The 13,759-nt window shown below is 46.2% G+C and overlaps 1 protein-coding gene across 5 annotated transcripts in view; it reads right to left on the bottom strand.

Moving 5' to 3' along the window:
• The window catches only part of Trappc9 (trafficking protein particle complex 9), an 847,990-nt gene that overhangs the window by 129,216 nt on the left and 705,015 nt on the right, over positions 1 to 13,759 (bottom strand). For all 5 annotated transcript variants that reach the window (XM_023723940.1, XM_023723939.1, XM_023723941.1 and 2 more), the window contains one exon: positions 7,798 to 7,951. In XM_023723940.1, coding sequence (XP_023579708.1) covers positions 7,798 to 7,951 — 154 coding nt within the window. The remainder of the gene's footprint in view (positions 1 to 7,797; positions 7,952 to 13,759) is intronic.

Here is a 13,759-nt window from a genome sequence, read left to right as displayed (position 1 = left end):
GTAAAGCACAGAGCAGCTTTTCAGATCCTGTCTGCATTTCTGTGGCTGAGGCTTACCATGACCTAATCTGATATTCTAGAAAAACAACTGTGCAACCAACTCTGCCAGTGGGGCACGTGAAGCCTAGTGGGAATTCGAGAGATTCTTTTCTGCAAGAAGATTCTACACCTGTGGCGCCCAGGTGTGGTAGCTTCTCCTATCCAAGAAGGAAGAAGCACCATGCTCAGAACATCTGGGTATCAGTCAGGGTCTCGTGAGCAAGTCAGAAAGCCAACATGAAAGAAGAGGGCGCAGAGGTTTGCCGGCTGGTTCAGAGTGAAGTGTTGCAGGGTGGGTGCTCCCTGGCAGGCATGTCTTCATGCAGGGCACCTCCCCACTGAAGATGGGTTGAGTCTCATGTGCCAGTTCTGCAGTGAAGAAGTACAGGTGCGGGGACTTTGCCAAGCTCTACTTGAGCTCAAATAAATTAACAAATTGTCATAAATAAAAATTACACTAATAAAAAGGCTGCTTTAAATAATCAATGGGCCTCTCTCCCATGACTTTGCCTTCTAACCTGCACCACGAACTTTCAGAATGCTGATGTGCCGCTGCTCTCATCTCAAGAAGTGAGCTGGCACCGCAGCTGGGCAGCCCACGTCTCAGGACAAACTGGACAGAAAGCTCATGCAGCAGGCTGCAGAGCCCACAGGAGAGGTCTGCAGTTGGTTCCACTGCTACAAGCCTCGCTCATTTGAGAACATTCTAGAGTCTGTGATGGAAAGCAGGTGAAACGGACAGAGCTCTATGCGGGGAGGCAGGTGTCAGTCAGCAGTGTGCCCAAGGTGTGCAGCGACCTCCATAGGCTTCCTCTAAATAGTGGAAATGATGGGAGGCCACTGCAGAAGCAAAGGCCTGGACACTACTGAGTGGAGCTAAGGGCACAGCCCTGAGTACAAAGAACTGTGTCTACCCCAGTTCTGCCATTTACTAGCTGGGTGACCTGAAATAACCTCCTTGTGACTAAGTTTTCTTGCCCATGAAACATGGATTTAGAAAAATTACTTCTAAAAGCTACTGTGAAAATTAAGTGAATAAATCTACATGAATTGCTCAGTTTGTTACCTGGTATCTAGTGCCACTCTGCAATTTTATAATTATATTATATAAATGCACATGCTTATGATAACAGCCACACCAAAAATACAGGGAGTGTGTATATGCCCAGCAATACAAACACAACTGACATTAGTACACACACACACACACACACACACACACCCCAATCAAAACCAATGCTATCCACAAAGTCTTTCTCTACCCTCCTGGGCCAGTAAAACCTGAAATCCTCACTCCTTTTGTGTCAACCTTGATTCCTTTCACAGAGATCCTCAAGTATGCGTGGCCACCACATCTGGACTTGCAGGGTGACAAAAATCAAATCTGTGCCCGTCCTCCTTACTCCCCTGCCTACTGAAGCCCACGCAGCCTGGGAGATCTGACAGCATTGCCAGCCAGGCACAACATTTTTCTCTGGCTGCAAAGCTCTCCTTCCAAGAGAGATTAAAGGCCTTTGAACCAACTTATTACAAACAGCTCTTAAAGCCAGATTCCCTGAAGGCAAATACAAAATGTAACCTTGCATTTTATTTAAGATGATCAAAAAATCAGTTGTACTGGTGACAGGAGCTGTTTGTATTAAAATTTATTTAGATAAAAATATTTCTGTAAGCATAACTATTAAAAAAATAGGGTACTGTGTTTTTAAAGTCTTATTTAAATGATCTAATTTTTTTTTCAAGAGATGAGGAGACAAGTCCATTAAGAAATGTCTTGAAGAAGATTTGAGAAGCTAGTTAGAGAAGCTGGAGGAGGAATTGTTAGGCCATCAGCCTGGGCAATTTCATTCCCACCTCAGCCTTACGAGGACCAGTGGGGAGGGGATGGCAACTTTTTCTTGGGAGGAAATTGAGAACGAAGTCCAGCTGTGGCTGAGGCGGGGGAGAGCTGTCCTGGCCATGATCAACTAAGACAGGGCATCATGCCTAAAGTTTTGGAAGGCTATGAAACCCAACACAAAACCATCAGCAAATACCTCAGACACTGGTGAACCTTTTGGGTACATACAGAGTGCCTGGTGTTCAAAAGGCCATGCACAAACCCCTCCACACTGTCTAGCCTATGGCATGAGCTATCCTGGAAGAAAGCTTCTCCAGAAGGCAAGACCACTTACCCAAGACAATAGCCCACTGTACATCCTTCCACTTTATACATCATGTATATTTTCTGGGCCTCTGCATAGTCCCACAGACCAACTATCCCTAGGCTGGGACATAGATTCCTGGGCATCTGAGAGTTCTGCTTGCCAATGGATGCTCAAGGGTCTACTTCACTAATAAAGTGGGGCTTCTCCAGACTGACTGGGAGAGATCAATGCTTAGCAGAGTGCCTGGCAGAGACTGCCTGAGTAGTCCAGGCATCAGCCTTTGCAGAGATTGGCCAAACCATGCCTCCAGCGCTTCTTGTTAAACCTACACAGATTGGATTCAGATGGTTCAGCAAGTCTCTCACTGATCCCTGAAAGGCTCTTTGAAGGGAAATTTGGAACACAAACAAGGCAGAAGAGATGACAGCAAGCCTGCTCAGTGCTTATCCCTCACCTGTTTCAATCACAGATGGTCAGTGCAGGCTGGCTCTGGAAAAGGAGCCAGGTCTCAATCCATACTAATCTCGCTGGCTGCAAATCCTTTCACACAGCCATCATGACACTCAACACAGGGCAACTAAGCTGATAAGTTTTCTGTTGGCCACACTGGAAACGAAAGCTTCACCTTAACAAATGGTTATAATTTCTAAGTGTCAAGGGTCACAGCCAGCACTGGGGATGCTCTAGTGGAGCAGGGCTCAGCACAATCTCTGACACAGAGATCCTCAAGAAACAGATACTGAGTGAGAAGGGTTCCACTTGACCATAAGATAGCACCATCTGCTGAGGGGAGACTATTCAGGGAAAAATGACAATCTCTGTACTTCTGAAAGACCATAATGAGTGCAAAGGAAGGCCTGGAAACTGCTGGAGGAGCCAGGGCAAGACAGGAGGGAGGCCAGGAACTGGATGGCCTCAACAAAGAAGATAAGTGAGGTCCACTTCTCCCCCAGAGGCCAGGGTACAGGGTAGCCTGGCATAAGCTCTTCAATAGGAAAGGGGATGGTGCTTATGCCTGCTGATCCCCTCCAGGGTTAGGAGCTCTGTCTGCACTTTGTGCATCTGACTTCAGGCAAGTAGTCAGCAGGACAGTACCACAAGTTTGGCTCCAGGTTTGCTAGATGTACAGGCTCTACAGTTACCAAATTTCAAATGTTTCCTTGTTTTTTCAAAAGGGTAGAAACTGCCCATCTGTTAGGTGGGGGATAAATAAGATGCTAGTACAGTATACCTCTGGGCATCTGACAGGTGACCAAATGAAGAGTGGACTTAGTGCTGAGCCTGCCAATAACGCTCCAAGCAGCCAGTCAGCCACCTCAGCTGAACATCGTGGACACTGGCCCCTCAGGTCACACAGCCTCTACATCTGCCTAAGTGGCAGGGCCAGCCTTAAACCCTGGAGCTGTGGCTCCTAACGGTGGCAGCTTTAGTGCTGCTCCACAGTCAAATGCAGATGAGTTTTCGATCATGCACTGAAGTATCTTATCTGCTATTAACAGAGTTCACAGAGTTGGCTACATTAGAGTTTTCCAAGTTCAGTAAAAATTGTGCAATGCTGGTAGCTAGAAGATAACAAGAAGGTTAAGGGACAGAATACTAAGAAGCTGAAAGTAAAAGTGTGTCTTATTCAAAATACATTGACTGGTATCAATTAAGCTAGGCTCCTGGAGATCAGATGCTGCCCATAGCAGGCAGGGATTCCAGGGTACCTAGGGGAACTGCATAGTACAGACAGACCAGTTCCTATGACAAAAGACACTGTCAGTGAACATAGCCTTTCAGAAATGAACAGGCTAATGGCTGGAGAATATAGGAGACCAGGTAACAAAGGAGAATGCACTCTGTGGTGTAGGCCCTTCACTGCCCCACCTCAGGACGAGAACAGAGCAGCAAAGCAAAAAGGCTGCGGCTGAGCTGTCAAGCGCTGAGGAGCACACAACAGACAGGCGTCTGCCCAGCTCTTTGGGCTCCAGACTCTCCAAGGATGCAGTACCACAGGTTTTGTGTGATACAATGAGGACAACACATTAAGTAGCTAAATGTAAGAGCCACATAAACTCTTACAAGTAGTCATGCTATTAAAAACTTATCGACAGGGTTTATGAAGAGAAAAGTGTCCTAAAGGAAGAAAACACTGACATATCAGCTCACTGAATCAGGCCCAATTCCACAGGGTGTAGAATTCCGGCTATAAATACTACCCAGGTTCCCACTGTCAGCCACCCCTCGGTTGGCTGGATGCCCTGGGCCACCCTCTCTATGTAAAACCACCCTGTCCCTAGAAGGGTGAGGACCTCGTGACCTGTAATGACTGATGCACTGTATCAACTTGAGAAGCTCAGAATTTTAAGTGATTCAGCAGGCAGCCAGGGTGCTCACTTCGTAAACATCCTTCTCCTGTGCAAGAATGGGCACCCAGATGGTGTGAGTGCTGCATACACCTGCCCTAGGGGCTAGTAGCCTGCATACAATATAAGGGAGGGAAAGAGGTTTGCCTTCCCCCACTTCTGCTCTTGCTGCTTCTCTTAGTTTATGCCAACCTGCTTTGGAGCCAGCTGAAACCTCCACAAACAGTGAGCTAAACTACCTTTCCTTCCTTAATTCTGAGTGTCAGGTTTTTGTCTCAGCAATGAGAGAAAAGTAACCAATACATGACCTCTCTAGGCAATGTAAAAACTGCAGCTGTACAGACCACCAAGCAGAGGGAGGAGGCCTAAGGAGCACCTGCTCAGCTCCTAGGGCTTCCCTCCCCAGTGTCTCCATCCTAGCATCCTAGCACAATGCCCTACCCCTTCCCTGGAGTTGCTAGGAGCCTGGGGGAGAGTAGAAAAGCATACAGACAGCACCACTAGGGTGTGCTTGACAGCACACCCTAAGGAAAAAGACCCTCACAGACAAGTGCATGTGTAGCTAATGTGACATTCAAGTTCCTTTGAAAAGTGTCTACCTGGCCTTACATGCTCCACATGGGCAACTTCTAGAACTATGGATGAGTGTCAATTTTTTTATACAGTTGAAATATTGAGAAAATATTACTAAAATGCATAATGAAATTATTAGAAAATTTAGTCTTGGGTCTTTCCATCTGTTTAAATTCATATTTACAATAGCAAAAGTCTACTATTCAAACCATGCCAAATGTCACTTCCAGATGAGAGAGAAAAGACAGAGAGACAGAGAAACATAAAGAGGATGTCCTTAACATTACCTCTCTTTAACCAGATCTGTCTATAGGCACAATGCCTTATGAACTTCCAATCAGTATACTGATGAGGTAGAAGTGTAAAGCACATGGTAGGCACCAAATAAATTATTTGTTGTGAGAATTATTAAGCAAATACTGACAAAAGGGAAACAGTCTCTTCAAGGAGTGAAGGGCTAAGGAAGAAACATATGAAGCTGTTTCTTGTACTTGTACACTAGTGTTCAAAGAACACTAGAGTCCAAGTAGTGTTAGACTCCCCAGGCTGGCAGTGCACACTTGGCAATGGTCACAGGCCCAGTGAAGGCTGCTCGCTACTGTGAACTGGAGTCATATCTCATCATCTGCCAGACAGGACGACAAATCTGCCCTGAGAGTGGAGTAGGGGAGAAACAGCAGCACAGCCAGCACCCAGAAGTGGCAGCTACGACACTACCTGGATACCACCTGTGACCAGCACAGAAGGTTAGGAAGGGAGCAGCTGATGTTGAAGGAACACAGGCACACAGGGGCATGGTTCCGGCCGTTCCTGGGCTCCCAGCTTCTATCTGAGCCGAGTACGATCATGTGAAAGCATGCTTCCGCACACTACCCCTTGTCCATCGAAGGCTGTTGTCCTGATCTGAGGTGGAGGCAAACCTACCCAGGTCTGCTCTGTCACAGATCTGGACTGAAGCTGAAGCTCCTGGGTCAGCAGCCTCCATGGCAGGGGGCCAGAGGCTCTCTGAGGACCAGGTCATTCCAGGTCCCAGCATCACAGTGAGAAAGCAGGAGGAGACAGCCTCAGTTGCCTAGCTGACAGAACCTGTCAGTACCCTGGGCTAAGCACCCTGCCAGCAAACTCATCTGGACAGGTCCTTGGATCTGCTGACAGATGCCTAGAGGTAGAGGGTTCCCCTCAGTAAGATGTGCTAGTCCCATAGGAGGACAGTGCAGGTCTGAAACGTAGGGGAAGTGAGGCAGACGAGTCGATGCCCGGCGCATGGTGAAGAATGGATGCCCATCTTGCCGCCTTGCTAGCCTTTCTGTTCTTTACCCCTCAAGAATGGAGTCCACACTGGTTCTGTCAAGCTACCAGTACAAGAGAAGGAGGAGCTGAACCCCCACCCTTTCGAACCACAAACTCCAGCTGGCACTGTGCTCACTCTGTGAGTCCCCTTTCCCTCTTCCTTTACCATCCAGTTCATGGGCCCTTCCATCTCCATATAAAGTGCTTTTGTCACAAACTTCTTGTGGACCATCCACCAGATATAAATTCACTTTTGCTTGAATGAAAGAACTCACCGCAGGTCTCAGAACTTGCCATGGATATTTCAGAATCCAGCAAGGCCTCTAGAATGTTCTGAGTCCATAACCCCAGCCTGACCATCCCCACAGCCAGAGTCCATGCATGACAAGGATGACTGGCAGACACAGCGGAACTCCCTCTTCCTGGTGATGTTCTCTGATCAAGCCACATTCGCATGCCTCATACCTCTGAGGCATTTCCCACCATGTCTCTTTGATAAACTTCTGTACACCAATAAGGACCCACTCAAATGTCCCTTCTTCTTAATGCCTCCCTCAGTTGCTTCCACCCAGCAGTTGCTTCCTCTGAACTTGCAGCACTGGACCCAATGCTGTCCTTGCTCCCCTCACACTTTCTGACTGACTGGGCAATGCACAGCAGCCATCCTGGCTTGCAGATCCGCCTGTTGAGTGGTTCCCAAATGGCACACTACTTTTGTGGGTGCTCTGTCAAAACTGCTGAACAAGTCAACAAGTAAACTGGGGCCCAGCTCTTCAGAGCACCACTCACTCAGCTGAGCACACGCTCTGTGCCAGACATGGGTCAGGTTCAGAGCAGGGTCAGTGATGCTTTAAAACACCCTTTCCTGGGGCAGTCTTTATGCAAACAAACTCCTTAGTCTTTTCAAGATGGCACCATCATGCTTGGCTATGCATGATGCAACCAGATTTCAGTCTCCCCTACTACTCCATCCATCTGTGTTTTAGCTGTCAGTCTGTGAACCTACTCATCCCCAGCCCTGATAGGAACGCATTAGGACCTGCCACTAACATGAATATCAGCACTGGCAAAAATACATGATCCAAAGTCAAGAACACTACTGGCCCAAGACCTTTCTGCACACAGAATCAATACCTCATTAAGCAGGCCCTCTGAAGCGTGAGGTGTTAGGAAAACACCAACCCTTCGGCCCCTCTTTACTATGGCATTTTAGCCACTGGTTAAAATTCTCTATGTGCACAGCATGCTGGGTCCTGTCTGCCTCACAGCAGTAGAGAATTGAAATTCTGCTATGGCTAAAACGTGGTTAAAATTCAATAGCCAAAGCCCTGTCGGCTGCTTCCCAGGGGTCAGAAGCCCAGGCAAAGATGGGATTCAACGTGAGCAGGATGAAAAGGATATGATCCTCCAGTGGATGTCCAGTTTGCTGTTGATCTCCAATCCTCGAGTTTCCAGCCTCTCCTCTTCCAGCTGCTTTGGACTTGCAAATTGTCCCTTCTCTCCAGGAGATTCTGGGACACTCTCAAAGTTGAACTTGTCCACTTGGATAGCCATTCTAAGAGAAGAAAGAAAACAGCACAGAACTCATCAGTGTGGCCATTTTTTGTGGCTGGCTCTTGAAGAAGCAACACAGGCCAGCATGAGATGATGTAAGGAATCGTTATTGTTAGTAATTATCAAGATTCAGTCCAAAAGAAAAAAAAGAAAGAAGAGGCTTCATGGTGGCCAGACCTGCAGAGCTAGCTCAATACATGCTTATAACTGAAGACACATTCGTAATTCGGACCTCTAAGAAGACCTATGTCACGCCACAGCAGAATTTCAATTGCCTACTGCGGTGCGGCAGACAGGACCCAGCATGCTGTGCACACAGAGAACATAGCCATGATTTACATTCCTTCTTGGACAATCAGAGAACACCGACAATGGCCCGAATCCCCCAAACTCTAAAAGCCTACTGGAAACACTCACTCCATTCTTGAGCTCTGCCTGACTTTGCTCTGCACTTCCCCATGTCCACAATGGCCATGGCCACCCCCTTCCACTGCAGCTTCTTGGCACCCAGATCTCCCAGATTCTCCTTCAGGTCTCTGCCCAAGACCATAGCCTCTACCCCCCCAGGCCCCTCCCTGCTTCTCTGACCCCATTGGCCTTCTGGATGATTTCTAGAACACAGCAAGGTCTCTCTGCCTCAGCTCTTAAACTCATGGCTGGACTCTGCAACGTTCCCCTGCCAAGCCTTGGCCCAGCTGGACCCTCCTCACTCTGCAGGCTGGAGCTCGAGAGCCCTCCCTAGAGTATCCAGGCTACGGCAGCATCCTCACTCATCCCCTCACCTTATTTCCTACTAGAGCACTCCATTTATTTCTGGCAGAACATTCATCATGAACTTAGATTAATCCTGGATTTGTTAACTCTTGGTTCTATTGGAATTTAGCTTCCTGCTGGCAGAGGGCCTTTTGGTGTTTTCAGTTCCCATGGCCTAGAATAAGGCCTGGCACACCCTGTGACTTAGTAAATAATTAGCTGAGTAAACGAAGGGTTGGATTAAAAGCCCTCCTTACCCCAAGTCAATATTTCTTTCCTCCTGCCCACTGCTTGTCAGGGCCTGAGACCTAATACCCACGTCTGGTTCCAGCCCCAGGTCCATCAGGAGACCTTACCTGCGAGAGGAGGCTGCTGCATTCATTCTGGATGCTCCAATGGTCTGTGGCCTGTCCTCACCTGAAACTATCACAATTATGGAGGCAGGCCCTAGCTTACTGATGTGTGCCCTCTGCCCCTCAGCACAGAGCGGGACTCAGTAATGGTGCAGGACATGGGTGGAGATGGGGGTGCAGGAGGGGAAGAGCATTTCCTATGAGGCCTCTTAGCTCTGGCTCCAACTTAAAGATAACTGAGAATTCACCAGTGAAATTTTGTATACCTGCTACACAGTGCTACAGTCAAAGTCGTCAACACAACTGTGCTTTGATTACCTTCGTGCCCATTCAGAGAGGGACTGCTGTCTAGGGAGAATGGTGTGAGATTATACCCAAAGATGTGGTTTAGGGAGCCACGCTAGATGGGGAAAGAGCCACCACAGCATCAATAAATCTATAGGGGTTGGCCTGGCCACTCCAAGATAGACGCCCTGTTCGGAGTATGTGGGCACATCTCTGTAGCAGGAAAAGTTCTTATAATTACATTTACTGTGTTTTTCTGATTTAAGTAAATCGCTTATCATAAATTGTTGGAAAATCGGAAGAGCTTCAAATAGAAAATAAAGACTCATAATCTAATACTCTTATGCCAGTATCTTATTTCCACAGTACTGCAAAATATTTGTATTTTTCATGGTTGAAATCATTATACCCATGTGTGTAAGTCACTGTGATGTATCATCACACACACACACACACACACACACACACACACACACACACACACGTACATAAAAGCACAATTTAATATTCTTTTATCATCTCAATACACAGTACTATGAAGCTTTTGGTGTCATTAAAACTCAGTCTGCCCAAAACTTCATACAATAGCCTTAATTAACACTTTCTCTAGTTTTTGAGCTCCTAGTCCATTTCACTTTCTAAATGTCTTAAGGTAAAAAGGCTTTGACGAACATTTCTGCGCTCAGGGTTTCTGTCTGCCCTGATGAGTGGCTCCCAGGATCTCCTGCAGCAAGTGTGAATTGTGACCTACAAGTATAGAAGGCTTCTAGTGCCAGGCCCTGCTCAGAGCTTAACAGGGATGCCATCCAGGAACAGTGCAGGTGGGTACCCATACCTCTCCTCTGGAAATCACAGAGGGCCATTCTTTAAGCTTTGCTATTAATAGGTGAAATGCTATCTTACTGAGGCTTTAAGGTGCAGGACTAAACCATCCTTGAGGCTGAACACTTTTGGCAGAAGCCTACTAACCATGCATGTGTCATTCCACTACCATAAGTCACCTACATGTATATGAAGACAACTTCTAAGTTTTGACCCAGCAAAAAGCTCTCCTTGGTTTCCCACCTCAAAGTCAGATGGAACAAACCAGTGTTATTTTCAACAAAAGGTAAAAATGTTTCCTAAGTTTTGCTAAGCACAAATTTAAATTCACTGCCTGAAAACCCACAGAAATTTGTAACTTTTGCCTTTCAATGAGTTTGCAAACATCTCCAGTATTGAATTCTCTTCTAGTCCAGAAAGTAATTCCAGACCTGTGCCAACGCTCTTGGAAAGTGATAACAAAGTCACTGGATATCATTAATCTCTGAATTTCTATAGAAACAAGGCATGAGCAGTGACTGGCCTGGTTCCTTGGGCTAATGTATAGGAGGGCATGGTCTTTTAAGTGGCTCCTGAGAGGTGGCAGGGCCGGGTCTGCCTGGCAGCTACCCATAGTAATAGCTTCTTGGATGTCAGTGTTACTACAGTTTGCTACTGTTCTTAATACAGCAAAGGCATCCTGCTTGGGGATCGGGGGACCACCTGCTGTTTACGGCTGGCCTAGGATAAGAATCCTTTTATGGCTTCTTATTTATACTGTCCCAGGAATGGAAGGACTTCTACAAGGACACCAGAATGCAAGCAGTGTCCCTGTGGCCAAGAAGAGGAGACATGAGGTCATCCATGTTGTAGCCATTTGCCAGCTCAGGGGGCAACACCCAGGGGAAGGCTGGGAGCCTGGTGGAGCAGGGGCACTGTGTCACCCAGAGCCCTTCCACATGCTCGTTGAATTCTCTGGGTACCACTTGTTGGTATAAATCAGGAAGACTGCTCACTGGCTAAAAGTCACACTGAGAAGGGGGTTCTCATACAGAAATGTGGCACTTCAGAATGGTCCCTTCAGATTGGTTGAAGGGACTAAACTTCAATTGAAGATAGGAGAACACCAGGCCCTGAACATATCTTTGGCAGATCTCGCCACACGTAAGATCAAATTTCAGCTCTTTCACAACCTACAGAATGGGGAAAAAAATTGCCAGTTCCTTCTTGGACAGAGAACTAACAGCTAGAATATATAAAGAAATAAAGGGACAGGGATATAGCTCAGAGGCTTACGTGCCTGCCTAGCAAGCTCAAAGTCCTGAGTTCAATCCCTGGTACCAAAATAAATAAAATTTTAAAAAAGTAAAAATCACTTAGATCCCCAAAACAAAAGACATAACCAAAAAAGGGGGGTTCATGGAAATTAACAGACACTTCTCATAAGTGTCTATTCATGGAGAAGCATAAATGTACAATAAAATACATGGAAAAATGTTTACCATCTCTGACTATTAGCAAAATGCAAAATCAAAACAGTACTGAGAGTCCACCTTCCTCCAGAAATAAGGGCTCTCAGAAAAAAAATCAAATAATAAATGCTGGTAAGGTGGCAGGGGAAAATGAACCCTTCTACAATGTTGATGAGAACGTTAACTAGTACCACACTATGGATATCCAGTGGAGATTCCTCAAAAAACATAAAAAACATCTAGAAACTTCTTTAGACCCAGCTATTCACCTTCTAAGTACATTCGTCAAAGAGCTGAAGACATCATATTACAATAATACATGCATACCCATGTGTATACCATCATGATTCATAAGAGCTAAATCTTGGAAGTGACCTATATGTCATTTAACACATGAATGGATAAACAACATATGGAACTTATACACAACAGAGTACTATTCTGCCACAAAATTGGACAAACTTGAGTTATCTGTAGAAAAATGGGTGGACCTTAAGACTCTAATGGTAAGTGAAATAATGCATACACATAAGCTTAAACATCCCATAGTTCTTCGCATATGACAAGCCCAAAGTATGAGTGGAGAGCAAAATAAATGGTAGAGAACAGGAAGTGAGGAGATCAATTTTTGCAAATAGGAAGGGGATGAAGAGATGGAGGGAGGAAGGACGGAAGGGAGGGGAGAGGAAGTGAAAAGGAACAAGAAGTGTTATGCACAGGCGCTGGCTCCCCCAAGGTCTGCAATCATTATGTACTGCCAGCTTGTGCTAATAAAAAATAAACTTCAAAAAATAAGTGTTAGCTCTTCCATGAGGGTACTCAGCAACACGACCCTCCAAACACTCTCCTCTTAGGACAGTCACAACCCCTCACAATATTAATGTCCTTCACGGTCCACAAACACGTGCTATAGTTTTGTGTCTAGGTGTCCTGTCTCAAGCCTTGGACAGCCTTAGGCTTTTTCAGAGGTGGCCGAATCTAGAATTTGTGATGACTCAAGGATTAAAGGTGTAAGTGTCACACCCGCCACAGGGCAGGTAGCCTATATACAGTGTAAGGGACAGAAGAGGCTTCCCTCTCGCCATCCCTGGCTGTCGCTTTTGCTGTGTTCCACTGCCACGCAATGTTGCCCCTGTCCCAGCCCTGCCTTTGAGCTAACAATTACAGACTGAAACCTCTACAAACTGTGAGCCAAATAAACCTTTCCTCTCTTTACCTTTGGGTGGCATGCATTTCATCTCAACAAAATAAATTACTAAGACATACATTAGCACTGAATTCTTTTTGATTTTAATTATTTTGTTTTGCTTTTTCATGTGATGGTACTAACAATTCCACGCTGTTATGCAAAAGGCCAGCCCTGGGCCTGGAACACAGAAAGCATCCTGTGAACGGCGGCAGCCATCACAACCAGGTGCAGGGCCATGAGAGAGGAAACAAAGTGCAGAGGATTTAGGGAGTAACCTAAGTTCAAAAACAACTCAAAAGCAAGGCTATGGAAGAGCTTAATTTCAAATGTCAAATTCAGGTCTGACCCCAAATTTTTACCATGATTTGATTCTGATCACCCTTGATGAGCTGGAGTTAAATAAAATTAATACCTTCACTGAATGCCACTTTTCAGATGGGATTTTATAGGCAAATGTGACAGTGACAGGCAGAAGAGTTTGCAACAAAAAGGGTGCTGTGATTTTATATTTTTTATTGAAAAAAGAGATGGTATTTAAAACGTCATATCACACACTTCGGTCTCCGAGCAGCGGATGCCTGCACCAGGGAAGTCATAGTGACGAGATTCAAATACAAACCAGAGAGTCAGGTTTAAAATGAATGTGGACACAATTACACTGAGCTTCACTGGGAGGTAAAAGACACCTGGCAGATGCAGGCTCAGTCCACATGGAGCACCACAAGGGTATCACCATGCAGACTACAGCCCCTGCTCTGTGCTGGGAAGGAGCACAGCCCAAGGGAGGGGAACAGTGCTCTGCCCCACGCCAGCAGGGTTCCTGGCAGACCAGCAAACTGTGAATGTCGATGTCAGCTGATGCTCAAGAGAACGTCTTTTAAAGTTTTCACATCAGTTACAGTAAACAAAAACCCTTCTTTCTCTCTCTCTGCCTGTCTCTGCCTGTCTCTGTCTCT

The sequence above is a fragment of the Octodon degus genome, unplaced genomic scaffold (genome assembly GCF_000260255.1).
Source record: "Octodon degus isolate 3935 unplaced genomic scaffold, OctDeg1.0 scaffold00104, whole genome shotgun sequence".
In the NCBI taxonomy this organism is placed as follows: domain Eukaryota; kingdom Metazoa; phylum Chordata; class Mammalia; order Rodentia; family Octodontidae; genus Octodon; species Octodon degus.
This window is presented reverse-complemented; position numbering and strand designations above follow the sequence as displayed.